Below are 27,530 nucleotides of genomic sequence, written 5' to 3' on the forward strand. Positions count from 1 at the left end.
CAGATGGCGCTGAAATCGAGAAAAAAGTAAAATTGGGGAAGAACTCTGATTTATTTAGAATTATCGGAGAAAGACGCATCAAAACTATAAAAAAAATGTGCACCAATTCTCTCTTTACGCCAAATTAGTGTATTTTTGAACGAAATGTACTGTATCCTACTTTTTGCGTTACCCAAGAACAACGACATGGACGTAGTAGAATGATGTTCCCATGGGGTGCTTCATTAGTGTGAGTCCTCTTGCCTCTCACATGTTGGGGTGCTTCATTAGTGTGAGTCCTCTTGCCTCTCACATGTTGGGGTGCTTCATTAGTGTGAGTCCCCTTGCCTCTCACATGTTGGGGTGCTTCATTAGTGTGAGTCCTCTTGCCTCTCACATGTTGGGGTGCTTCATTAGTGTGAGTCCCCTTGCCTCTCACATGTTGGGGTGCTTCATTAGTGTGAGTCCCCTTGCCTCTTAGATGTTGGGGTGCTTCATTAGTGTGAGTCCCCTTGCCTCTCACATGTTGGGGTGCTTCATTAGTGTGAGTCCTCTTGCCTCTCACATGTTGGGGTGCTTCATTAGTGTGAGTCCCCTTGCCTCTCACATGTTGGGGTGCTTCATTAGTGTGAGTCCCCTTGCCTCTTAGATGTTGGGGTGCCTCATTAGTGTTTAGGGTGCTTAATTAATGAAATTAGACATGAAGAAATTGTTCAAAATTATCCCCATTTGCTTCAATGCATAAAGTCAATCGTCTGCGAAAGTTGTCCACAGTTTGAGCAGCAAATCCTGTGATATGGCTGTAGATACGACAGTAATTTGCCTCAGGAAGAAAACTGCATTACTGTATTTACGTGTTATTAATATCTTAAAGCTAAACGCCATTTCTGTGTGACAGCGTATGTTGCTTAACTTGATTACTATTTCTACTGTTTTCACAGGTCTCCTCACCGGGCCGTTGCTGAAGAAGTTCTCCATTCGTCAAGTCTCTATCGTCGGCAGTCTGTTTACTGCGGGAGGCATGTTCCTCACGAGTTTCGCCAACTCATTCACCCACATAATCATTACGTACAGCATGTTAATAGGTCAGTTAATTGTTTCAGTTTGTGAGTATACTTTATGAAGTTTTTTCTTGCGCCTTTTCTTTCCCTCTCCCTCGCCAATTTCTCTCTCTCCCTGTCTCCCCTTTGCGATTCCAGACTCTCCGGGACTGCCCATGAGCTTTTCTCCAAACTCCCTTACATTCTTTCTCCACTTTTACTATGTCTTGTATCTCATTTCGTTTGTGTGTCTCTTCGAATGTATGCAGCGTGGATCTGCACAATCAGTTCATGTTAGTGATATAACTACAGATTATAAACATTCACGCTGCTTCCAACATAGCTCTGAGATAGACTCTGGACAGGCCTCTCCTTGTGTCCAGGCCCGTCTGCAGCTCATTGTCGCTGCAATTGATGCCGGTTTGATCATTGATCTCCCGTCGGGTACCAGCGCTCTACCAGTGTGGCACCAGCCAGCCTGTGGCCAACATGACGTCGAAAAGGAAACTGTTGCTTGGCTAACCCAGTTTCTCGGTCTTGCGTTTCCCCATTGGTTTGAGTACTGGAATCCCGTCAGTAGCCAGCGCTCTGCTAATCTGCCACGAGCCAGCATGCACATCGACTGAGGGGGACTCTGTTAGGACATCGTTAGGACTGACCAATGATGCCAAGCTGGTACTCCAGTTGAGAAACTTTATCAATGCCCCTGAAGTGACTACTGTTCTCTTTTTCACATCATAACTGTGAATTGTTTATTATGTGTTCAAAAATGGTTGAAATGGCTCTGAGCACTATGCGACTCAACTTCTGAGGTCATTAGTCGCCTAGAACTTAGAACTAATTAAACCTAACTAACCTAAGGACATCACACACATCCATGCCCGAGGCAGGATTCGAGCCTGCGATCGTAGCGGTCCCTCGGTTCCAGACTGTAGCGCCCAGAACCGCACGGCCACTCCGGCTGGCTATTATGTGTTCACCAAGAAATTTGTTTCTTTCATTATATCCTGAAGCCGAGTTGATTACATACTGTCCTTGCCACCACTTAGGGACAAAAGACATAAATTTGAAATTGAATCTAATAGATGTAGTCCAATAGTAGTCCCATGTTTTATTCATTCAAAAAAGAAATTTGTTTCAGTTACGCATAATACTCGTTTAGAGGACCGATAAATATTTTATTCGACGAAAGTTTCTTCTCACCGTGCCTTTTGTTTAGGCTAAAAAGAAACAAAAGCATCCTATCAGGCTATATGTGGCAAACAGGGTGAATGAAGCAATATTTGGATGCTGATTTCCAGCACCTTTTAGGTCAGAATACGTCATTTCTGAGAAGGCGACGTTTCTCCATGCAAGAATAATCCTTACGCACTGAACCGTGTCCAGATGCATCAGTAACGCTGCTTAATGAGAGAAAATCACTGTTTTTCTCTTTTTTTTCACTCTGGATGAGACCATGTAAATCGCAAAACACAGTCACGATTTTTCCGCAAACACGACGATATTCATGTTTTTCAGTGCCTAATTCCCTTCGCTCTCCGACTGATAGAGGATACAGTTATTTTTCTACTGTCGTGCACCGACATCACAGACCCATCGTATTATGCTCCACCTTTTAAAAACACAAAACTTTGTCTTCTCCTCCTTGGAGCCTTTTATTAAGTAGCCAACGAGCATGGCACTTGCTTTGCAGTAAGTGTTTTCATCTGGAGCACTTCATGCAGCGTTTCACGTACTTGTGTACATTACATTCCTACCTCCTTTTCATTTATGTCTCTTTTCGTCTTCCAAATATTCGGTACAGACTTTCGCTGACTGAGGTGAGAGCGCCTAGTGAAGATTATCCAGCTGGGCTTTTGGCATGGGAACAGTTGACATGGAAACAGTTGGCTCACTGTATGAAAGACAAATTTTTAGCATTAAACATTGTTGCTACGGCATGGAAATGGTGAGTCTCTGAACACGAATTCATATTCAAAACATTCTCTGTACACTGGCCTCTACATGCTAGAGAAGTTTGCAATGGAAGCACATCAACCTGCCCCACCCTTCCCCTCCTCCCTGCTTGCCTTATAATAATGATCCTTACTACCAAGGCCCAATACATGCCCATTCCTTCTCGAAACATTTTCATTAAGCAAAGTTTCTTTTGTAGGCGAACAATAAGCCACATTTTAGCGCATCTGATTCGCCTGTACGATGCACAGGTCTCGGTAGCGGCCTCGTCGAACCGTCCGGTTTCCTGGCCGTCAAGAACTACTTTCTCAAGAAACGGGGCAGCGCCGTCGGCATGTCTACAGCGGGCGGCAACGTGAGCCTGATGGTGATGCCGTACCTGGTCTGGGTGCTGCTGGAGACCTACGGCTTCGGCGGCGCCATGCTGATCATGAGTGGCGTGTCAGCGCACGGGCTGGTGGGCAGCCTGCTCTTCCATCCGCTCGAGTGGCACGCCGCGCGCCGACCAGTCGCCAGCGAGCTGAAGCCGCTCAAGGGCGAAGCCGAGGGTGGCGCTCTCCGCTCCCCAGCTGAAGTTGGAAGACCTCAGGAAAAGCGATCGAGACAGGGCGCCTCTGACCCATCGCTAGCTACCTGTGAACTAAGCAACACAAATGCTGCTGCACCCAGCCATCTTGGTAAGTGGTGATTCTACTAACAGTACATCCACCAGAGAAAGTTATGATGCTATGTTATACAGCTGTGACCTGGTTATCAATAGAGTCTTGCTTTCTGTGCTTAAGTGTCATATATGCATATCCCTTTCCTCCAGACCGCACCCGCCCCTACAGGGATGAAATACGCACAAGTATTAATCTTTGAAATATAATGATGAACAATTGAACCAGAGGTAGATAGGATTTTTGCCACTTTAGCAAATGAAATAGTTAGGAAGAATACACGATGTAGGCACTTAGCTGCCTGTTCAGTTGCCACATTCGACTGAGGGATTTGGGATTGTTGCCTTCTTAGACTAGTGTGTGCATCAGTAGTATTGGCATGTAGGTAACTGCAGTCAATGGCACCTAGTCAGAGCAGCAATTGACGTTGTATCATCTGATCGCCTCTGTTTTGCAAGATTGAAATGCAAGATTTGTGTGTGCTTGTGTCATGTGAAATACATAATAAGTTCTGAATCTGTGAATTGTCATGATCTGTTACTACTGCTGTTTCACTTGTTACCAGTCCATGAAAAAAAGGTAACACATTTTAGTCTTCAGACGTAAACACTGCCTGTATTTGTAGCAGGTACTTACAGGATAGACATCATATGACATACTTTCACAATTGATCTGAGCGAGTTCAAAATGGTTCAAATGGCTCTGAGCACTATGGGACTTAACATCTATGGTCATCAGTCCCCTAGAACTTAGAAGTACTTAAACCTAACTAACCTAAGGACATCACACAACACCCAGTCATCACGAGGCAGAGAAAATCCCTGACCACGCCGGGAATCGAACCCGGGAACCCGTGCGATCTGAGCGAGTTCATAGGGATCACATGACCTTTTAAGTTGTACATACTTTGGGTCTTTCACAGCCCATTCTGACTGGGACCTACTGAGAGTATCTGACACTAATAAATTAGACATTCTCATGTTTAGTGCTCATGTTAAAAAATGTGCAGCTCCCAACTGTCACTATCAGTGAGCTCAAATGGTAAAAATGAATCGAGTGCTCACACATGTTCATATTATTTAGCTTAAGAGTAGTGCAATAATGGTTTATTAGCAAATTACTGTCCTATCCCACGTTATCAATTTGAAATACAGAGAAGTTTGCCTATGTAGACCTCAAGACCTAAGCTAAATATCAGATTTTGCTGAGCAATAAAACTGCTACCCTCTGGACTCCTGACCACGAGTAGGAGCACCTACCTTGGACCACCGACATCAACACTGAAGCATAGCGAACATACAGGGTGTTTCAAAAATGACCGGTATATTTGAAACGGCAAAACAAACTAAACGAGCAGCGATAGAAATACACCGTTTGTTGCAATATGCTTGGGACAACAGCACATTTTCAGGCAGACAAACTTTCGAAATTACAGTAGTTACAATTGTCAACAACAGATGGCGCTGCGGTCTGGGAAACTCTATAGTACTATATTTTCCACATATCCACCATGCGTAGCAATAATATGGCGTAGTCTCTGAATAAAATTACCCGAAACCTTTGACAACATGTCTGGCGGAATGGCTTCACATGCAGATGAGGTGTACGGCTTCAGCTGTTCAATTGTTTCTGGATTCTGGCGGTACACCTGGTCTTTCAAGTGTCCCCACAGAAAGAAGTCACAGGGGTTCATGTCTGGCGAATAGGGAGGCCAATCCACGCCGCCTCCTGTATGTTTCGGATAGCCCAAAGCAATCACACGATCATCGAAATATTCATTCAGGAAATTAAAGACGTCGGCCGTGCGATGTGGCCGGGCACCATCTTGCATAAACTACGAGGTGTTCGCAGTGTCGTCTAAGGCAGTTTGTACCGCCACAAATTCACGAAGAATGTCCAGATAGCGTGATGCAGTGATCGTTTCGGATCTGAAAAATGGGCCAATGATTCCTTTGGAAGACATGGCGGCCCAGACCAGTACTTTTTGAGGATGCAGGGACGATGGGACTGCAACATGGGGCTTTTCGGTTCCCCATATGCGCCAGTTCTGTTTATTGACGAAGCCGTCCAGGTAAAAATAAGCTTCGTCAGTAAACCAAATGCTGCCCACATGCATATCGCCGTCATCAATCCTGTGCACTATATCGTTAGCGAATGTCTCTCGTGCACCAATGGTAGCGGCGCTGAGGGGTTGCCGCGTTTGAATTTTGTATGGATAGAGGTGTAAACTCTGGCGCATGAGACGATACGTGGACGTTGGCGTCATTTGGACCACAGCTGCAACACGGCGAACGGAAACCCGAGGCCGCTGTTGGATCACCTGCTGCACTAGCTGCGCGTTGCCCTCTGTGGTTGCCGTACGCGGTCGCCCTACCTTTCCAACACGTTCATCCGTCACGTTCCCAGTCCGTTGAAATTTTGCAAACAGATCCTTTATTGTATCGCTTTTCGGTCCTTTGGTTACATTAAACCTCCGCTGAAAACTTCGTCTTGTTGCAACAACACTGTGTTCTAGGCGGTGGAATTCCAACACCAGAAAAATCCTCTGTTCTAAGGAATAAACCATGTTGTCCACAGCACACTTGCACGTTGTGAACAGCACACGCTTACAGCAGAAAGATGACGTACAGAATGGCGCACCCACAGACTGCGTTGTCTTCTATATCTTTCACATCACTTGCAGCGCCATCTGTTGTTGAAAATTGTAACTACTGTAATTTCGAAAGTTTGTCCGCCTGAAAATGTACTGTTGTCCCAAGCATATTGCAACAAACGGTGTATTTCTATCGCTGCTCGTTTAGTTTTTATTGCCGTTTCAAATATATCGGTCATTTTTGAAACACCCTGTATTTGGTCCAATATAAAGGGCAGTTCTTCTGTGAAGACATTGAAAGGACTTGAATACATAATCTTCTAGTGTCAAGATTATGCACATGTTACCTAGAGTCCGCAATTCGTGGTCTTGCCACGGGGTCCCGGCTTCGACTCCCGGTGGGTCAGGGATTTTTTCTGCCTCGAGATGAGTGGGTGTTGTTTTGTCGTCTTCATCATCGTCATTCATCTCCATTACGGTTGGAGGAAGGCAATGGCAAACCACCTCCGCTGGGACCTTGCCTAGTACAACGGTGCGGGTCTCCTGCATCGTCCCCTACGCTCCTCGGAGAATGGGACCTCATCGTCATCATCACCTATGAGAGGCACCTTCTTTGTCGTATTTGAACACAATAATTAAAGATCAGATTCAGAGGAATATACTTGAGAGACTTGTGGAAAATTTGACAAGGAGAACTCAAAAAGAGTACTAAGAACAGAAAGTACAAAATGTATGATACGTTAATAGATGCTAATATGGCATGAAATACGTGGAGAAATACAATCTGGAAACGTGTTGGTTATTAGGTTCAACATTATAGTTTAGGTGTCGCAAAGCCCTGTCTAATTCCGATGGATGAAATGTCAGAGAATACCAGAATTCTCTGTTTACTTCCCGGCATTTCAATCAGTTTATTGTCTGTCTGATAAACACAGACTCAGCTCTCCTAGAAAATTCATCTCCAGGAAATTACTACTTAACTATTTGTGTATTCGATTATTCCAAGCCGGCCGGGTTGCCTGAGCGATTCTAGGCAGTACAGTCCGGAACCGCGCGACCGCTATAGTCGCAGGTTCGAATCCTGCCTCGGCCATGGATGTGTGTGATGTCCTTAGGTTAGTTAGGCTTAATTAGTTCTAAGTTCTAGGTGACTGATGACCTCAGATGTTAAGTCGCATAGTGCTCAGAGCCATTTGAACCATTGTTCCAGAAATATTGCAGATTGTTATTTAGTATTTGCTATTCACTTATCGGCGAAAGAGAGAAAGCAACTGCTATGAGACAGCCATTGCAGAAATGAAAGCTGGATCAAGCTCAGTGCTTATTGTCAGATTGTGAGAAGTGCGAGGCTTAGGACAGACGACGATGACACGAGCTTCGGTATTGGACAATCCCAACTTCCGATTGAAGGTGAAGATGTAACACTGTATTTCACCTGCAACCCTCTTGCAGGGTTTTGTTCTGGTCCTTACATATAGGTACCATTAGTTGCACTAAATTTAATGGAACGTATTGATGCTACCGAAGTAACGATGTTGTTTATTTTATTTACGATTATTTTTGTTATTTTTTAAATTATCGTACCCCATTAGTCCTGAAGGCAGTGTGGCCATCGCAGAGTGAGCTAGGCACTCGCCTTTGTTGCCCAGGTTTCGGATGTGTATGTTTCAGAACTGCCTTACAATTTCTCGATATCGTACTTTCAGTCACAGCACATCAGCCAATCTGTGCAGTTCTCGCAAAGGACAGTCCCACGGAAAGTGAAGAGCCAGTCGCTGTATCCTGTCCTGAATTTGTTGCAGTAATCGGATGTGGGCGTCGGCAGCATTGGCCCAAGCAACTGCTGTATGTCTAACGAGAGCTTGTATGAGGCACTTATACAGGGTGTTACAAAAAGGTACGACCAAACTTTCAGGAAACATTCCTCACACACAAATAAAGAAAAGATGTTATATGGACATGTGTCCGAAAACGCTTAATTTCCATGTTAGAGCTCATTTTAGTTTCGTCAGTATGTACTGTACTTCCTCGATTCACGGCCAGTTGGCCCAATTGAAGGAAGGTAATGTTGACTTCGGTGCTTGTGTTGACATGCGACTCATTGCTCTACAGTACTAGCATCAAGCACATCAGTACGTAGCATCAACAGGCTAGTGTTCATCACGAACGTGGTATTGCAGTCAGTGCAATGTTTACAAATGCGGAGTTGGCAGATGCCCATTTGATGTATATATTAACACGGACCAATAGCCGTTGCTGTTGGTGGGGAGGCTTGCGTGCCTCAGCGATACAGATGGCCGTACCGTAGGTGCAACCACAACGAAGGGGTATCTGTTGAGAGGCCAGACAAACATGTGGTTCCTGAAGAGGGGCAGCAGCCTTTTCAGTAGTTGCAGGGGCAATAGTCTGGATGATTGACTGATCTGGCCTTGTAACATTAACCAAAACGGCCTTGCTGTGCTGGTACTGCGAACGGCTGAAAGCAAGGGGAAACTACAGCCGTAATTTTTCCCGAGGACATGCAGCTTTACTGTATGATTAAATGATGATGGCGTCCTCTTGGGTAAAATATTCCGGAGGTAAAATAGTCCCCCATTCGGATCTCCGGGCGGGGACTACTCAAGAGGACGTCGTTATCAGGAGAAAGAAAACTGGCATTCTACGGATCGGAGCGTGGAATATCAGATCCCTTAATCGGGCAGGTAGGTTAGAAAATTTAAAAAGGGAAATGGATAGGTTAAAGTTAGATATAGTGGGAATTAGTGAAGTTCGGTGGCAGGAGGAACAAGACTTTTGGTCTGGTGATTACAGGGTTATAAATACAAAATCAAATAGGGGTAATGCAGGAGTAGGTTTAATAATGAATAAAAAAAATAGGAGTGCGGGTTAGCTACTACAAACAGCATAGTGATCGCATTATTGTGGCCAAGATAGACACAAAGCCCATGCCTACTACAGTAGTACAAGTTTATATGCCAACTAGCTCTGCAGACGATGAAGAAATTGATGAAATGTATGACGAGATAAAAGAAATTATTCAGGTAGTGAAGGGAGACGAAAATTTAATAGTCATGGGTGACTGGAATTCGTCAGTAGGAAAAGGGAGAGAAGGAAACATAGTAGGTGAATATGGATTGGGGGGAAGAAATGAAAGAGGAAGCCGCCTTGTAGAATTTTGCACAGAGCATAACTTAATCATAGCTAACACTTGGTTCAAGAATCATAAAAGAAGGTTGTATACCTGGAAGAATCCTGGAGATACTAATAGGTATCAGATAGATTACATAATGGTAAGACAGAGATTTAGGAACCAGGTTTTAAATTGTAAGACATTTCCAGGGGCAGATGTGGATTCTGACCACAATCTATTGGTTATGAACTGCAGATTGAAACTGAAGAAACTGCAAAAAGGTGGGAATTTAAGGAGATGGGACCTGGATAAACTGAAAGAACCAGAGGTTGTAGAGAGTTTCAGGGAGAGCATAAGGGAACAATTGACAGGAATGGGGGAAAGAAATACAGTAGAAGAAAAATGGGTAGCTCTGAGGGATGAAGTAGTGAAGGCACCAGACGATCAAGTAGGTAAAAAGACGAGGGCTAATAGAAATCCTTGGGTAACTGAAGAAATATTGAATTTAATAGATGAAAGAAGAAAATATAAAAATGCAGTAAATGAAGCAGGCAAAAGGGAATACAAACGTCTCAAAAATGAGATCGACAGAAAGTGCAGAATGGCTAAGCAGGGATGGCTAGAGGACAAATGTAAGGATGTAGAGGCTTGTCATCAAGAGCTCAGATGGCAACCCAGTTTTAAGCAAAGAAGGGAAGGCAGAAAGGTGGAAGGAGTATATAGAGGGTTTATACAAGGGCGATGTACTTGAGGACAGTATTATGGAAATGGAAGAGGATGTAGATGAAGATGAAATGGGAGATAAGATACTGCGTGAAGAGTTTGACAGAGCACTGAAAGACCGGAGTCGAAACAAGGCCCCGGGAGCCTTGGGGGAGCCAGTCCTGACAAAACTCTACCATTTGGTGAGCAAGATGTATGAGACAGGCGAAATACCCACAGACTTCAAGAAGAATATAATAATTCCAATCCCAAAGAAAGCAGGTGTTGACAGATGTGAAAATTACCGAACTATCAGTTTAATAAGTCACAGCTGCAAAATACTAACGCGAATTCTTTACAGACGAATGGAAAAACTGGTAGAAGCGGACCTCGGGGAGGATCAGTTTGGATTCCGTAGAAATGTTGGAACACGTGAGGCAATACTAACCTTACGACTTATCTTAGAAGAAAGATTAAGAAAAGGCAAACCTACGTTTCTAGCATTTGTAGACTAAGAGAAAGCTTTTGACAATGTTAACTGGAATATTCTCTTTCATATTCTGAAGGTGGCAGGGGTAAAATACACAGAGCGAAAGGCTATTTAATATTTGTACAGAAACCAGATGGTAGTTATAAGAGTCGAGGGGCATGAAAGGGAAGCAGTGGTTGGGAAAGGAGTGAGACAGGGTTGTAGCCTCTCCCCGATGTTATTCAATCTGTATATTGAGCAAGCAGTAAAGGAAACAAAAGAAAAATTCGGAGTAGGTATTAAAATTCATGGAGAAGAAGTAAAAACTTTGAGGTTCGCCGATGACATTGTAATTCTGTCAGAGACAGCAAAGGACTTGGAAGAGCAGTTGAACGGAATGGACAGTGTCTTGAAAGGAGGATATAAGATGAACATCAACAAAAACAAAACGAGGATAATGGAATGTAGTCAAATTAAATCGGGTGATGCTGAGGGAATTAGATTAGGAAATGAGACACTTAAAGTAGTAAAGGAGTTTTGCTATTTAGGGAGTAAAATAACTGATAATGGACGAAGTAGAGAGGATATAAAATGTAGACTGGCAATGGCAAGGAAAGCGTTTCTGAAGAAGAGAAATTTGTTAACATCGATTATAGATTTAAGTGTCAGGAAGTCGTTTCTGAAAGTATTTGTATGGAGTGTAGCCATGTATGGAAGTGAAACATGGACGATAACCAGTTTGGACAAGAAGAGAATAGAAGCTTTCGAAATGTGGTGCTACAGAAGAATGCTGAAGATAAGGTGGGTAGATCACGTAACTAATGAGGAGGTATTGAATAGGATTGGGGAGAAGAGAAGTTTGTGGCACAACTTGACTAGAAGAAGGGATCGGTTGGTAGGACATGTTTTGAGGCATCAAGGGATCACAAATTTAGCATGGAGGGCAGCGTGGAGGGTAAAAATCCTAGAGGGAGACCAAGAGATCAATACACTAAGCAGATTCAGAAGGATGTAGGTTGCAGTAGGTACTGGGAGATGAAGAAGCTTGCACAGGATAGAGTAGCATGGAGAGCTGCATCAAACCAGTCTCAGGACTGAAGACCACAACAAACAACAATAGCCGTGGCGCGGTACGTTTGTATCGAGACAGATTTCCAGAACGAAGGTGCCCCGACAGGAAGACGTTCGAAGCAATTGATCGGCGTCTTAGGGAGCACGGAACATTCCAGCCTATGACTCGCGACTGGGGAAAACCTAGAACGACGAGGACACCTGCAATGGACGAGGCAATTCTTCGTGCAGTTGACGATAACCCTAATGTCAGCGTCACAGAAGTTGCTGCTGTACAAGGTAACGTTGACCACGTCACTGTATGGAGAGTGCTACGGGAGAACCAGTTGTTTCCGTACCATGTACAGCGTGTGCAGGCACTATCAGCAGCTGATTGGCCTCCACAGGTACACTTATGCGAATGGTTCATCCAACAATGTGTCAATCCTCATTTCAGTGCAAATGTTCTCTTTACGGATGAGGCTTCATTCCAACGTGATCAAAATGTAAATTTTCACAATCAACATGTGTCGGCTGACGAGAATCCGACGCAATTGTGCAATCACGTCATCAACACAGATTTTCTGTGAACGTTTGAGCAGGCATCGTTGGTGATGTCTTGATTGGGCCCCATGTTCTTCCACCTACGCTCAATGGAGCACGTCATCGTGATTTCATACGGGATACTCTACCTGTGCTGCTAGAACATGTGCCTTTGCAAGTACGACACAACATGTGATTTATGCACGATGGAGCTCCTGCACATTTCAGTCGAAGTGTTCGTACGCTTCTCAACAACAGATTCGCTGACCGATGGATTGGTAGAGGCGGACCAATTCCACGGCCTCCACGCTCTCCTGACCTCAACCCTCTTGACTTTCATTTAGGGGGGCGTTTGAAAGCTCTTGTCTACGCAACCCCGGTACCAAATGTAGAGACTCTTCGTGCTCGTATTGTGGACGGCTGTGATACAATACGCCATTCTCCAGGGCTGCATCAGCGCATCAGGAATTCTATGCGACGGAGGGTGGATGCATGTATCCTCGCTAACGGAGGACATTTTGAACATTTCCTGTAACAATGTGTTTCAAGTCACGCTGGTACGTTCTGTTGCTGTGTGTTTCCATTCCATGATTAATGTGATTTGAAGAGAAGTAATAAAATGAGCTCTAACATGGAAAGTAAGCGTTTCCGGACACATGTCCACACGACATATTTTCTTTCTTTGTGTGTGAGGAATGTTTCCTGAAAGTTTGGCCGTACCTTTTTGTAACACCCTGCAGATAGCGAGTACGGTGTGGGTTGGGAGCGTAGAGTGTGAGTTGAGGACTGGATATAGATCCCTGAGTCGTGAAAGGACCCTGCCACGGCTGTTTCCTTCACGATGACGGATGGCAGAACTGCTGGCACTATCCTCTTCGTTATGCTGATGGCCTGAGTCTTGTTTAGGTAGAAAGTTAGCCGCAGTTTTGTCTCCCAGTGGCCAAGTTGACTATCGCTGTCAGAAGTCTCTGCTGTAGTATCCGTGCAATAAGGCTTTTGGTGTACAACGCTCTCCATCGGCTTCACACATTATGCATGTAGGAGCAATCCAAACACCAACCTCTAATGTACCCTGGTGGCGATGGATGACGTGATGACACTGTCGACTGCGCATACATCGAAGTTACATCCATCCAAGTAGTTGCACAGTAGTAGCACGTGCAGTGCTGGGACTCAATGTGTTAGCGTCTTATACAGTTGACCCTCATCCCAAGGAGTCGAAAGCCATGGTGACAGAGAGCAGCAGGGCTCCAGAGAACTAGTGACGGTTAGCGGACTCCATTGCATCCTCCACCAAAAGCAGAAATTTGTGAGTTGTAGAATGACCAATTCGGAATTCGAGCTGGATATCAGGTAAAAGGTTTTTTGACATCTACATGGTCCAGCAGACGTCGCAGGAAGAGACGCTCAAACATCTTTGGTCCTCCCGAGAGTAGACTTATCATTTGATAGCTTGTCGTGCAATTGGCATTTTTCCCAGGCTTGTGGATGGCCACGAGTGCATAAATCTGTACTGCAGGAAAGTTTCCAGCCCTAATTTCTGCGTTAAAAAGGGCCACCAAGTGATCAACAGTTGGCGATGGCAGGTGTAGTAGGATGCTGTCGGAGATATGATCCATCCTTCCAGCCTTCCTTGCTGATAGGCAGTGAATCTGACAGTGGATCTCTTTAGCAGCAGCTGGTTCTAATGCTACAATTACCTGTGAACCAGATTTCCATCTGCTTTGTCCATCAGTTCGTCTATTGGCTGGAAATTGGCTGCAAAGGCGTCCGTCAAGACTCGCTGACTACCGCATTTCCAACTTGAAATGGAGGAATCCCTGTTGTTTAGCGTAGGAAGCACCGTGCCACCTTCTAGGCGGAACCATCACTGAGTCTTAGAGTGGCCACTCGGTTCTCTGACATTTGGTTCTTGTGCTCGTCGATCGTCTTATGTATTTTTCGCCTATGTGGTTGAGCAGACGCTTCGTTGAAGGGTTTCTAGTAAGCTAGCAGTCCAAAAAAAACCTATTCTTTTCGTAACTGCGACACACAGCTGTGGTGGTAGTCGATGACTACATAGTTGCTGTCTTGCCCCTTCCAGTGGTGAGTCCTCTCTGGCTGCGTCCACGACACTGCTTCAAAAATGTTACAGTGCAGTACCAATTCCTTCCCGTGATGGGCCAGGAAAATTTACGACACCCGCCGGAGACGTTCTGGAAAAATGTCCCAGACGGTTTTGTTCGTGGAAGTGCCCCTGCTTGGGATGAACATGGCCTCAGCGTCGAGCGTGAGGTGGACAACTCTGCTATTAGCTGCGGACATATGCTTGCTGCCGGAACTTCCAACCCGCTGCTAAGTAGTTGAATGTAGTACGACATGTTCTCACCTATACGATTTACGAATGGCCACTAATGCAGAAATTGGAAAATCGTACGAACGAAATGCCATAAAGAAGGGTAACCAACAACCGAGGTAGAACCATTACATTGTCCTTTCTAATTAAACGAGGGCCGTTCATTAAGTAATGCACTTCTCGGCCACTTTCGGTAGAAAAAATGGGGAATTTGTTCTGAGACGCCGTGGAATATTCTCGCTTCCGCCACTATACTTTCGTGAAGTTCTGAAAGGCAGCGACGCTATACGTACCTTCAAAATGGCGTATGTAACGAAGGTGGATTCCAAGCAGAGAGCTGTCATTGAATTTTTTTGCGGTAAACCAGAGCGTTTCAGATATTCCTAGGCGCTTGCAGAACATCTACAGAGACCTGGCAGTGGACAAAAGCACGGTGAGTCGTTGGGTGAAGCATCAGTCATCATCGCAACAAGGTCTCTCAGACATGTCTGATTTCCCACGTGCCAGCCGGCCGCACACAGCTAAGACTCCTAAAGTACACTCCTGGAAATTTAAATAAGAACACCGTGAATTCATTGTCCCAGGAAGGGGAAACTTTATTGACACATTCCTGGGGTCAGATACATCACATGATCACACTGACAGAACCACAGGCACATAGACACAAGCAACAGAGCATGCACAATGTCGACACTAGTACAGTGTATATCCACCTTTCGCAGCAATGCAGGCTGCTATTCTCCCATGGAGACGATCGTAGAGATGCTGGATGTAGTCCTGTGGAACGGCTTGCCATGCCATTTCCACCTGGCGCCTCAGTTGGACCAGCGTTCGTGCTGGACGTGCAGACCGCGTGAGACGACGCTTCATCCAGTCCCAAACATGCTCAATGGGGGACAGATCCGGAAATCTTACTGGCCAGGGTAGTTGACTTACACCTTCTAGAGCACGTTGGGTGGCACGGGATACATGCGGACGTGCATTTTCCTGTTGGAACAGCAAGTTCCCTTGCCGGTCTAGGAATGGTAGAACGATGGGTTCGATGACGGTTTGGATGTACCGTGCACTATTCAGTGTCCCCTCGACGATCACCAGTGGTGTACGGCCAGTGTAGGAGATCGCTCCCCACACCATGATGCCGGGTGTTGGCCCTGTGTGCCGCGGTCGTATGCAGTCCTGATTGTGGCGCTCACCTGCACGGCGCCAAACACGCATACGACCATCATTGGCACCAAGGCAGAAGCGACTCTCATCGCTGAAGACGACACGTCTCCATTCGTCCCTCCATTCACGCCTGTCGCGACACCACTGGAGGCGGGCTGCACGATGTTGGGGCGTGAGCGGAAGACGGCCTAACGGTGTGCGGGACCGTAGCCCAGCTTCATGGAGACGGCTGCGAATGGTCCTCGCCGATACCCCAGGAGCAACAGTATCCCTAATTTGCTGGGAAGTGGCGGTGCGGTCCCCTACGGCACTGCGTAGGATCCTACGGTCTTGGCGTGCATCCGTGCGTCGCTGCGGTCCGGTCCCAGGTTGACGGGCACGTGCACCTTCCGCCGACCACTGGCGACAACATCGATGTACTGTGGAGACCTCACGCCCCACGTGTTGAGCAATTCGGCGGTACGTCCACCCGGCCTCCCGCATGCCCACTATACGCCCTCGCTCAAAGTCCGTCAACTGCACATACGGTTCACGTCCACGCTGTCGCGGCATGCTACCAGTGTTAAAGACTGCGATGGAGCTCCGTATGCCACGGCAAACTGGCTGACACTGATGGTGGCGGTGCACAAATGCTGCGCAGCTAGCGCCATTCGACGGCCAACACCGCGGTTCCTGGTGTGTCCGCTGTGCCGTGCGTGTGATCATTGCTTGTACAGCCCTCTCGCAGTGTCCGGAGCAAGTATGGTGGGTCTGACACACCGGTGTCAATGTGTTCTTTTTTCCATTTCCAGGAGTGTATTAGAACGCGTACATATTCTCATTGGAGGTAACGGACGGATCACCATCAGATATCTCGCTGCATAACAGGGCGTATCTATTGGTCCACCAGCTGGGGTACTGAAAGGTGTATGCCACTGTGTTTCTCGCCGCTTAATGTAAGACCACAAAGAGCAACGAAGGACCATCTGTGCCGAATTGCGTGCGCGTCGCGAGGCTGATGTTTTGTCTAACATCGTCACAAGTGATGAAACGTTGGTTCATCACTTCGAACAAGAAACAAAACGGCAGTCAGTGGAGTGCTGCCACACCACACCACATTACGCTCGGGAAACTGAAGAAACGACGTCAGTGTGTTCGTCTCCACATAAATGTAAACAAACTTCTTCATGACAATGTAAGACCTCACACAAGTCTGCGCACCCGAGAAGAGCACACAGAACTTCATTGGGCTGTTCTTCCTCATCCGCATCTCGCACCTTCCGACACCCATCTGTTTGGTCCAATTAGTATGCACACTGTGGGAAGCAGTACGTGTATGATGGAGAGGTTATTGTTGCAACAAGGCGTTGTTCCGACATCGATTAGTAGAGTGGTACCACGCAAGTATATAGGGCAGTGAGGTTGTGGAAGGGGTCGCATTGAATGGAGATGTGGACAAATGACTAGGGCATAAAATGATTTAGTGCAATCCTGAGTAAAACCAAAGACATATTGAACGCCACTTGTATTATTGTAAAACTTGTTTCACTATTATCCAAAAGTGGCGCCCATTGGTTTATTTACCTATAGAGCCCGGTAGTCGCAAATTTTATATTCACAAAGACTGTGAGAGCACATATTGGGTGACAAAAAAGTGTGTCACCTAGAAGTTATGGTCGGATTGCAATGAAACTTCACATACATGTACAACAACTGCGGATAAAGAGACGATTATACTTCTAATTATGTGTCACAAATAGAACGACCGCCAGAGTGCATTAGTGTTGTTCGTGTTCAGAGCTTCTCACCAGGTCTGGAAGGATATGTAAGGGGCGAGAACATCCTCAACATCGTCGTCTGAGTATAGTGCATGAAAGGCTGCTGATGCTGTTTAGCTTTCTCACCCAGAAATCATCATCAGCAGCAGCGGCACAGTCAGATGTAGAGTGATCATTGTGAACGACACAAAGGTGCCGTGTACTTGTGTTAGTCCTGTCGGAGTTTTAAAGATAATTAATTGTAGGTCTCCATTCGGTCGTCTTGTAGAACTTTGCAATATCCTGATTTGTGGGGAATTTGGATATGAATGGAGGCCTGTTGTTGGACGGCATGGAAACGTCAGGGCAGTATACTCGTCGACAAGGTTCTGGTCAACTACAAATGACCATCACAATGGAGGATCGAGGTGTTGTGCACCAAGCATATAGTAATTTCTTCATATCTGCCATACTATAACAAGTAACGGATCTCTGCTACATTATGGGTCATCCCGCACCAATGGTCAGAGACCATTAGTAGCCAGACTAGCGAATTATTGTCCCTTCTGTCGTTACACCACAATACAGCTGCACTGGGAATGGCGCCATGGCCAGGACGCAGGGACTGCTGATGAATGCTGTCATATTGCGTTCAGCTGGATTATCATCGTCAGCGAGTACGGCAACGAACTTGGGACAATCCCCATTTCTCCACGACTTTGGAGAGACCTAGCGGTGTTACTCCTGGTATCAAGGTTTGAAGAGGCACCGGTATGACTTCAAGTTGTGGCTGGTAGTGCCTCTGATGGCACAACAGTACATCATTCACAGGCTATGTCCTTTTTGAACAGAATAACATCCTTCCACACATAGCATGTATGTCCATGGTTTGCATGATGGTGAAGTACTCTCATGGGCAGCGATTTCCCCAGATATGTCTCTGATAGGAAAGGTGTGGGACCAACTCGGATGTTAACTTCGTCTCGGTGCCTATATCCAGAATAACGAGGATTAGTTCGTCCAATAACTTTTGTATCTGGGGATCAGAACATCCTGATGAAGCTCCACAATATCAAATAGATTCTCCAAGATTAAACATCTTCTGGACTGTGTCCCAAAGTCAAGTGCATGACCCACTATATTTCACTGACACTACGGTAACAGTTGTGGGCCACCATGCCACAGGAGAGGATACAACTGCTTCATATACCCTTCCCAACAGAATCAATACTTATTTTCAGGCCAACATATTTTCAGGCCAACGTCATACCGATAAGAGGCCTCATGCAGCCAAGTCATGCGTAAATATGACTCGATTTTGTAAGCGCTGAAATTACATCGCATACCCTCTCATCCCGTGGTGTTTCATATCGTTTCCAATTCGCCTTCTGGGCGCTTCATTTATCAGGCGGTCTATATCTCTCGAATACCTGGACGGAGGAGTACATTCCTATATATAAGCAATTGTTTAGAAATTCACATTGTTTTTAATGATTTATGTTTTGTTAGTGGACGTTTGGAAGCAAAGTGAAGAAGACTTATAGTGTGGATGATGAATAAGAATAGCATGTCTCCTAACGGCAGTGACATTTTGAACTCACTGGGACTGTTACAATGAGGACAGCTTGCTCTTAGTTTTAATTAAATGAGATTTTTCTATTGATTTTGAATGTTACTGGAAATGTGGGGAAGCGGTGGACTGGTCCAGTTTAATTGATTCATACCGAACCATACGGTAAAAACAGATTAAAACGTAAGTTTTCAGCATTATGTGTAATGTAACCAAATTCCGCTACTTACCAGAGCAACTGAGGGGCGATTTGTTTGTGTCAGATGCAGAGAAACGGCCCCTTTGGCGTCGCGCCGTAGCCTTCATGGACCTGGACCTGCTGCGGAGTGGCGCCTACCTGAACGTTACTGTGGGGACGGCAGCCATGGTGACCGGCACCATCAACTACGGCATGCTGCTGCCCTTCTACCTGCAGCGGCACGTCGGCCTGACGCTTTCAGACACGGCGCTCGTCCTCACCATGAGGGCGGTCGGCGACTGCCTGGCGCGCTTCGGCGTCAACTACTTCACGGACCGGTTCCACGTCCGGCCGCGTGTCACCTTCCTCGTGGGTTCCGTCCTCAGTAGCCTCTGTCGCTCAGGTGAGTCACTCCTCCTTACTCGCCGTAGTGGGTCAACTGCTTGCATGACTGTTAAGGGTGCCTGTGCTTACCGTCTTCTGATAGCACTCTGCTCTCAGTTCAAGAGACACTGTTGAGAAACTGTGGATTTAGTCTAAAAAATGGTTCTAATGGCTCTCAGCACTATGGGACTTAACTTCTAAGGTCATCAGTCCCCTAGAACTTAGAACTACTTAAACCTAACTAACCTAAGGACATCACACACATCCATGCCCGAGGCAGGATTCGAACCTGTGACCGCAGCGGTCTCGCGGATCCAGACTGTAGCGACTAGAACCGCTCGGCCACCCTGGCCAGCCGATTTAGTCTACTCGTTTGAAGAACTATAGACTACCAACTCGGTTTACATACAATGCTATGAAAATCCTGGTATTCAATCATTGAGGATATACATTATCGAAAAAAAAATAGTGCGCCCTTTAAGAGGTTTCCAATCCACTCAAGATGAATGTATATGAAATGATTACGTTTAGAGTTCAGTTGCACAAGTGGTTCTGAGGTTCCAGATATCGACCGATGCTGAGATACCAATATTAGCCCGTGGTGTTGCCTCTATGGGCGACAATGCAGATGCTGACTTTGGCATCCAGTCGATCTTATAGATGGTGAATACTGTCCTGGGATACGTTATTGCATGCTTGTTCGACCTGTTCACGTTATACTGTACGAGTTGGTTGACGAGTTGCACGAGTCACTTCTCGTCCCTTTATATCCCACACGTGCTCGACTGGAGACAAGTGCGGAGATTGTGCTGACTGGGGAAGGTTCTGCCCGTCTTTCAGAGCACATTGAGTTCCACGGGCAGTGCGTGGAAGAGCATTATCCTGTTGGAACAACACATTGCCGTCTTGTTGCAACAATTGCGAAGCAATGGGTCTAACAACATTTTGCACCTAACGAATGGTGATTAGTGTCTCTTTCAGGAACACCAGAATGAGCGAGAGTTGTAGCTTATCGCATCCCAGACCATAAGATCTAGGACGGGGACAGTGTCTCTAGGACGAATGCTCTCTACGAGACATTGCTTACTAGGTCAACGTCGTACATGTAAACGACCACCGCGTCCGTGCAGGCAAAATTTATTTTAATCGCTGAAGACCATGGCGCGCCGTTCCATCTTCCAAGTGCGCCACGGACGGCACTAGTCGAGCCGGGCATTTTTGTGCTGTGGCGTGAGTAGGAAACGGACTAGAAGTGTGCGGCCCCGTAGTCCTGCTGGTAGCAACCGATGCGCAACAGTCGTGTTTCACGTCTGGGCCCACACTCCCTCTTATCTGTTCTGTGGAAGCTGTACGGTCTGCCACTGCTGCCCTTGCAATACGACAATCCAAGCGGGCGGCTGTTCGGCGTTGACATTTGGAACCTCTTCTGCGTGCGTAAGAATCTTCGCGTGAACACTGATACCAGCATCGTTGCACAACTGACGCAGCACGTCTAACCTGTGTGGCAGTTCGCCGAAAGGACCATCTCGCCACTTCGAAGGTCACAATTCAACTCCTTTCATCCCGCTCAAATGGCCGCAGGAAGCACGTATGTGTCTCCGTGGCACAGTTGCCTGCTTGTCTCACACGTCTGAACTGCACTGAGCCTTCTGGCTGTGAACATTCCCTATTGAAGGTTAGACACAGATGGCGCTCTGGTAACTACACCACTATGCTGTCTGTTGACGGACGACATTGAAACCACTGTCATTACATCTACTATTCCCCAGGTGGCATATGTCGCCATCATATCAAAATCGTGTACTTATCTTCTAGCAGTGTATAAATATTTCTTTTATTTACAATATGGTTCACAGCCATCAAACTTGGATGGAAAGGAAACTGATTTCCATATGTGCTGAGCAGCATTTTTGATAGTGTGTCCGAGAGTCAATGGCACATTACAATGATTTCATTTAGACTTCTTACAACAAATCAAACTGAAGGTAAACTGACCTAGTTTTTCTTACAAGGGGAGGCCGCCAATTGTGAAATTCAGATTCGATTCATACTGCGCATAATAAAAGCTCATGGCCGGAGGTGTAATGTGGCAAAGCACCAAGATGCACTTCTCAGCCGTTGTCGAGAAAATCGACAGTTAAAAGAAGCCGTTGCGGTGAAATACTCTCTACCATTAATTATTTTCCACAGCGTCGTGGCGCAGCGGTAAGCGCTCGTTTTCGTAATCCGAAGGTCGCCGGATCGAATCTCGCGCCATGCAATTTTTTTAATTATTAGTTTTTTGTAATTCATATATATATATATATATATATATATATATATATATATATATATATATATATATAACTATTAATGAATTGCTTATGCATGTTGGTAAAGGTGGATCGCTCTCCTATTGTACCGCCTCCATTTTTCCGTTTTTTTAACAGGGTGTACCAAAGCTCTCCCGTCCGCACTAATTTTCGACGATGTTATAAGTTGCGCTAGGGACCGCATCTACCTTCTTTCAAAGTTAGCAGGCAACTACGCTGTTATGCGGCGGCTCGTTTCGGCCCATGCAACATCTGTCCTTAAAGTGTAACGAGCGAGTAACGGAGTTTATATTTCATACCTGCCACAGCGAATTTGTGTTCGTGGGGTCTCTATTCCAATTCGAACGTTTGACTTACGCTATACGTATTCGTTTCGGAATATCGTTTCTACGTCTTCCGTTAACTATAAGTGGTTAACATTATGAAGACGATTAATAACATTTGTGAAATACAACTTCGTTTGCGGAAAACATAATGATGATCGAAGTCGCCAGTTTTTCCACGACGAACGACTTTCTACAACTTATTATATGCATAATTGTTGCAACTGATTGCCGGGAATTATATATAGGTGTGTGTGTGTGTGTGTGTGTGCGTATACACATTTGAATTACAAAAAACAAATACTAAAAAAAAAGTTGCATGGTGCGAGATTCGATCCGGCGACCTTTGTATTACACACCCGAGCGCTTACCGCTGCGCCACGACGCTGAGGAAAATCATTAATCATAGAGAGTATTTCACCGCAACGGTTTCTTTTAACTGTCGATTTTCTCGACAGCGGCTGAGAAGTGCATCTTGGTGCTTTGCCACATTACACCTCTGGTCATGAGCTTTTATTATGCGCAGTATGAATCGAATCTGAATTTCACAATTGGCGGCCTCCCCTTGTTAGATATATTTTATGGCTCATGTACAGCCTAAACTCCAAATCTTCTCATACTTTAGCCCGTAAGTATGGAGTAATGGAAGCAACAGCCTCTTAAATTCCGTATCACTGGCAAATAATTGGGTAGAGGTGGAACGTAGGCAAAATCTTTTATATATCCAAAATGGGAAAAAATCGCACAGCGTTATGTCAGGTGAACGTGGTGGCCATCGGAATAGCGCTCTGCCATACTAGGAATTACGACCAGTCCAACGGTCACGGACGTCGATGATGAATCACTCTCGTACACAGAGATGCCATTGGGGAGGGGTACCATTTTGTTACCCCTCCCCCATTTTGTTCCCCCCCATGAACCATGGACCTTGCCGTTGGTGGGGAGGCTTGCGTGCCTCAGCGATACAGATAGCCGTACCGTAGGTACAACCACAACGGAGGGGTATCTGTTGAGAGGCCAGACAAACGTGTGGTTCCTGAAGAGGGGCAGCAGCCTTTTCAGTAGTTGCAAGGGCAACAGTCTGGATGATTGACTGATCTGGCCTTGTAACAATAACCAAAACGGCCTTGCTGTGCTGGTACTGCGAACGGCTGAAAGCAAGGGGAAACTACGGCCGTAATTTTTCCCGAGGGCATGCAGCTTTACTGTATGATTAAATGATGATGGCGTCCTCTTGGGTAAAATATTCCGGAGGTAAAATAGTCCCCCATTCGGATCTCCGGGCGGGGACTACTCAAGAGGATGTCGTTATCAGGAGAGAGAAAACTGGCGTTCTACGGATCGGAGCGTGGAATGTCAGGTCCCTTAATCGGGCAGGTAGGTTAGAAAATTTGAAAAGGGAAATGGATAGGTTAAAGTTAGATATAGTGGGAATTAGTGAAGTTCGGTGGCAGGAGGAACAAGACTTCTGGTCAGGTGACTACAGGGTTATAAACACAAAGTCAAATAGGGGTAATGCAGGAGTAGGTTTAATAATGAATAGGAAAATAGGAACGCGGGTAAGCTACTACAAACAGCTTAGTGAACGCATTATTGTGGCCAAGATAGATACGAAGCCCACACCTACTACAGTAGTACAAGTTTATATGCCAACTAGCTCTGCAGATGACGAAGAAATTGAAGATATGTATGATGAAATAAAAGAAATTATTCAGATTGTGAAGGGAGACGAAAATTTAATAGTTATGGGTGACTGGAATTCGAGTGTAGGAAAAGGGAGAGAAGGAAACATAGTAGGTGAATATGGATTGGGGCTAAGAAATGAAAGAGGAAGCCGCCTGGTAGAATTTTGCACAGAGCACAATTTAATCATAGCTAACACTTGGTTTAAGAATCATGATAGAAGGTTGTATACATGGAAGAACCCTGGAGATACTAAAAGGTATCAGATTGATTATATAATGGTAAGACAGAGATTTAGGAACCAGGTTTTAAATTGTAAGACATTTCCAGGGGCAGATGTGGACTCTGACCACAATCTATTGGTTATGACCTGTAGATTAAAACTGAAGAAACTGCAAAAAGGTGGGAATTTAAGGAGATGGGACCTGGATAAACTGAAAGAACCAGAGGTTGTAGAGAGTTTCAGGGAGAGCATAAGGGAACAATTGACAGGAATGGGGGAAAGAAATACAGTAGAAGAAGAATGGGTAGCTTTGAGGGATGAAGTAGTGAAGGCAGCAGAGGATCAAGTAGGTAAAAAGACGAGGGCTAGTAGAAATCCTTGGGTAACAGAAGAAATATTGAATTTAATTGATGAAAGGAGAAAATATAAAAATGCAGTAAATGAAGCAGGCAAAAAGGAATACAAACGTCTCAAAAATGAGATCGACAGGAAGTGCAAAATGGCTAAGCAGGGATGGCTAGAGGACAAATGTAAGGATGTAGAGGCTTATCTTACTAGGGGTAAGATAGATACTGCCTACAGGAAAATTAAAGAGACCTTTGGAGATAAGAGAACCACTTGTATGAACATCAAGAGCTCAGATGGAAACCCAGTTCTAAGCAAAGAAGGGAAAGCAGAAAGGTGGAAAGAGTATATAGAGGGTCTATACAAGGGCGATGTACTTGAGGACAATATTATGGAAATGGAAGAGGATGTAGATGAAGATGAAATGGGAGATACGATACTGCGTGAAGAGTTTGACAGAGCACTGAAAGACCTGAGTCGAAACAAGGCCCCCGGAGTAGACAACATTCCATTGGAACTACTGACGGCCTTGGGAGAGCCAGTCCTGACAAAACTCTACCATCTGGTGAGCAAGATGTATGAAACAGGCGAAATACCCTCAGACTTCAAGAAGAATATAATAATTCCAATCCCAAAGAAAGCAGGTGTTGACAGATGTGAGAATTACCGAACAATCAGTTTAATAAGCCACAGCTGCAAAATACTAACACGAATTCTTTACAGACGAATGGAAAAACTAGTAGAAGCCGACCTCGGGGAAGATCAGTTTGGATTCCGTAGAAATACTGGGACACGTGAGGCAATACTGACCTTACGACTTATCTTAGAAGAAAGATTAAGGAAAGGCAAACCTACGTTTCTAGCATTTGTAGACTTAGAGAAAGCTTTTGACAATGTTGACTGGAATACTCTCTTTCAAATTCTAAAGGTGGCAGGGCTAAAATACAGGGAGCGAAAGGCTATTTACAATTTGTACAGAAACCAGATGGCAGTTATAAGAGTCGAGGGACATGAAAGGGAAGCAGTGGTTGGGAAGGGAGTAAGACAGGGTTGTAGCCTCTCCCCGATGTTATTCAATCTGTATATTGAGCAAGCAGTAAAGGAAACAAAAGAAAAATTCGGAGTAGGTATTAAAATCCATGGAGAAGAAATAAAAACTTTGAGGTTCGCCGATGACATTGTAATTCTGTCAGAGACAGCAAAGGACTTGGAAGAGCAGTTGAATGGAATGGATGGTGTCTTGAAGGGAGGATATAAGATGAACGTCAACAAAAGCAAAACGAGGATAATGGAATGTAGTCGAATTAAGTCGGGTGATGTTGAGGGTATTAGATTAGGAAATGAGACACTTAAAGTAGTAAAGGAGTTTTGCTATTTGGGGAGCAAAATAACTGATGATGGTCGAAGTAGAGAGGATATAAAATGTAGACTGGCAATGGCAAGGAAGGCGTTTCTGAAGAAGAGAAATTTGTTAACATCGAGTATAAATTTAAGTGTCAGGAAGTCTTTTCTGAAAGTATTTGTATGGAGTGTAGCCATGTATGGAAGTGAAACATGGACGATAAATAGTTTGGACAAGAAGAGAATAGAAGCTTTCGAAATGTGGTGCTACAGAAGAATGCTGAAGATTAGATGGGTAGATCACATAACTAATGAGGAGGTACTGAACAGGATTGGGGAGAAGAGGAGTTTGTGGCACAACTTGACCAGAAGAAGGGATCGGTTGGTAGGACATGTTCTGAGGCATCAAGGGATCACCAATTTAGTATTGGAGGGCAGCGTGGAGGGTAAAAATCGTAGGGGGAGACCAAGAGATGCATACACTAAGCAGATTCAGAAGGATGTAGGTTGCAGTAGGTACTGGGAGATGAAGAAGCTTGCACAGGATAGAGTAGCATGGAGAGCTGCATCAAACCAGTCTCAGGACTGAAGACCACAACAACAACAACCATTTTGTTGCGAAATAAAGTTTACAGGTTCACTTCGAATTGGGGAGGGCACTTTTCTGCAACATATGTAGCTGAGCTACCCCTGTTACCGTAACTTCAGCTAAATAAAATGGCCCACACATATACTGTCGGGACACAGCGCGGAAAATGTTTAATTTTGGAGAATGTCTTTGATATTGTGCACGTTCATAAGGATGATGTGAACACCACATACGAACACTATGGATGTTTACCTTCCCACTTAGATGAAAAGGTGTTTCATCACATGACACCACATGATCAAGAACGTCATCCTCCCGCCTCAACACTTCACTTGTAATGTTATAACATACATTATAGTCATCTGGCTTTAAAGCATATACCAACTGTAACCTGGTATGAACTGATGCTTGAAAGTTTTCTTGGAACTTTCCACACTGTTGTCTTTGGCAGCTGAAGTTCACGACCTGATTTCCGAACCGACGTTTTAGGACTATGGAGGTAAGATGCTTTGACGCGGTCAACATACTCTTCAGACACTTTTGGTCATGCCGTGCTGTCTCTTTACAAGCATACGATCGTTTAGAAACCACTGCACCATAGACGGATGTTTTAGTCACATGTGGGACCATAATTAAGCTTTAAACGAAACGTGCGTTGAACCGAAATTATATATTCACCCTTAGAAAACTGCAGAACGCCAAACGCTTTAAGCCCAGGTGTCGCCATTTTGCGTATATGGCGTTGCAAGCTGGATAATACAATATTCGCGCATGCTATTATTTAAAACTGTTTGAGTTCCTCCCTAATTGTGACCAGGAACCAACACTCTACAGTGCTTACAGTTGATACTGTTTACGGATACCTTGTATTTCAGACAGTGTTAAGCATATGGGTAAGGTAGATACCTGATTTTATGTCTTTTATGTTGATCTAAAACTAGAAGACGTCTTCATGAACACAGAGTACTCTTAAGGACAAAATTTTTGAAGACATATATTCCTACAACCTCGTGGTTTTCTGGCTGTCTGAAACAAGCTGCACACGAGCTGCCAATTGCGGCCAGTGAATTATGTGTTTTGTACTAGGCGCCAGATGTCCACACATTAGAATTATGATAAGTACTCTTGGTCGAAGCGGTGCAGTCAGTAAATACAAATGACTGTCTGACCGTTAGGGCTACACTGCAAAAGAAAAGTATCATGTTTTCGAAACTGCGTAAATGTCT

At 45.1% G+C, this 27,530-nt stretch overlaps 1 protein-coding gene across 2 annotated transcripts in view; it reads left to right on the top strand.

Moving 5' to 3' along the window:
- Positions 1-27,530, top strand: part of LOC126262904 (monocarboxylate transporter 1-like) — a 116,666-nt gene that overhangs the window by 62,687 nt on the left and 26,449 nt on the right. For both annotated transcript variants that reach the window (XM_049959808.1, XM_049959807.1), the window contains 3 exons: positions 921-1,064; positions 3,227-3,652; positions 19,190-19,507. In XM_049959808.1, coding sequence (XP_049815765.1) covers positions 921-1,064; positions 3,227-3,652; positions 19,190-19,507 — 888 coding nt within the window. The remainder of the gene's footprint in view (positions 1-920; positions 1,065-3,226; positions 3,653-19,189; positions 19,508-27,530) is intronic.

This window comes from Schistocerca nitens, chromosome 6 (assembly GCF_023898315.1).
Source record: "Schistocerca nitens isolate TAMUIC-IGC-003100 chromosome 6, iqSchNite1.1, whole genome shotgun sequence".
Lineage (NCBI taxonomy): Eukaryota > Metazoa > Arthropoda > Insecta > Orthoptera > Acrididae > Schistocerca > Schistocerca nitens.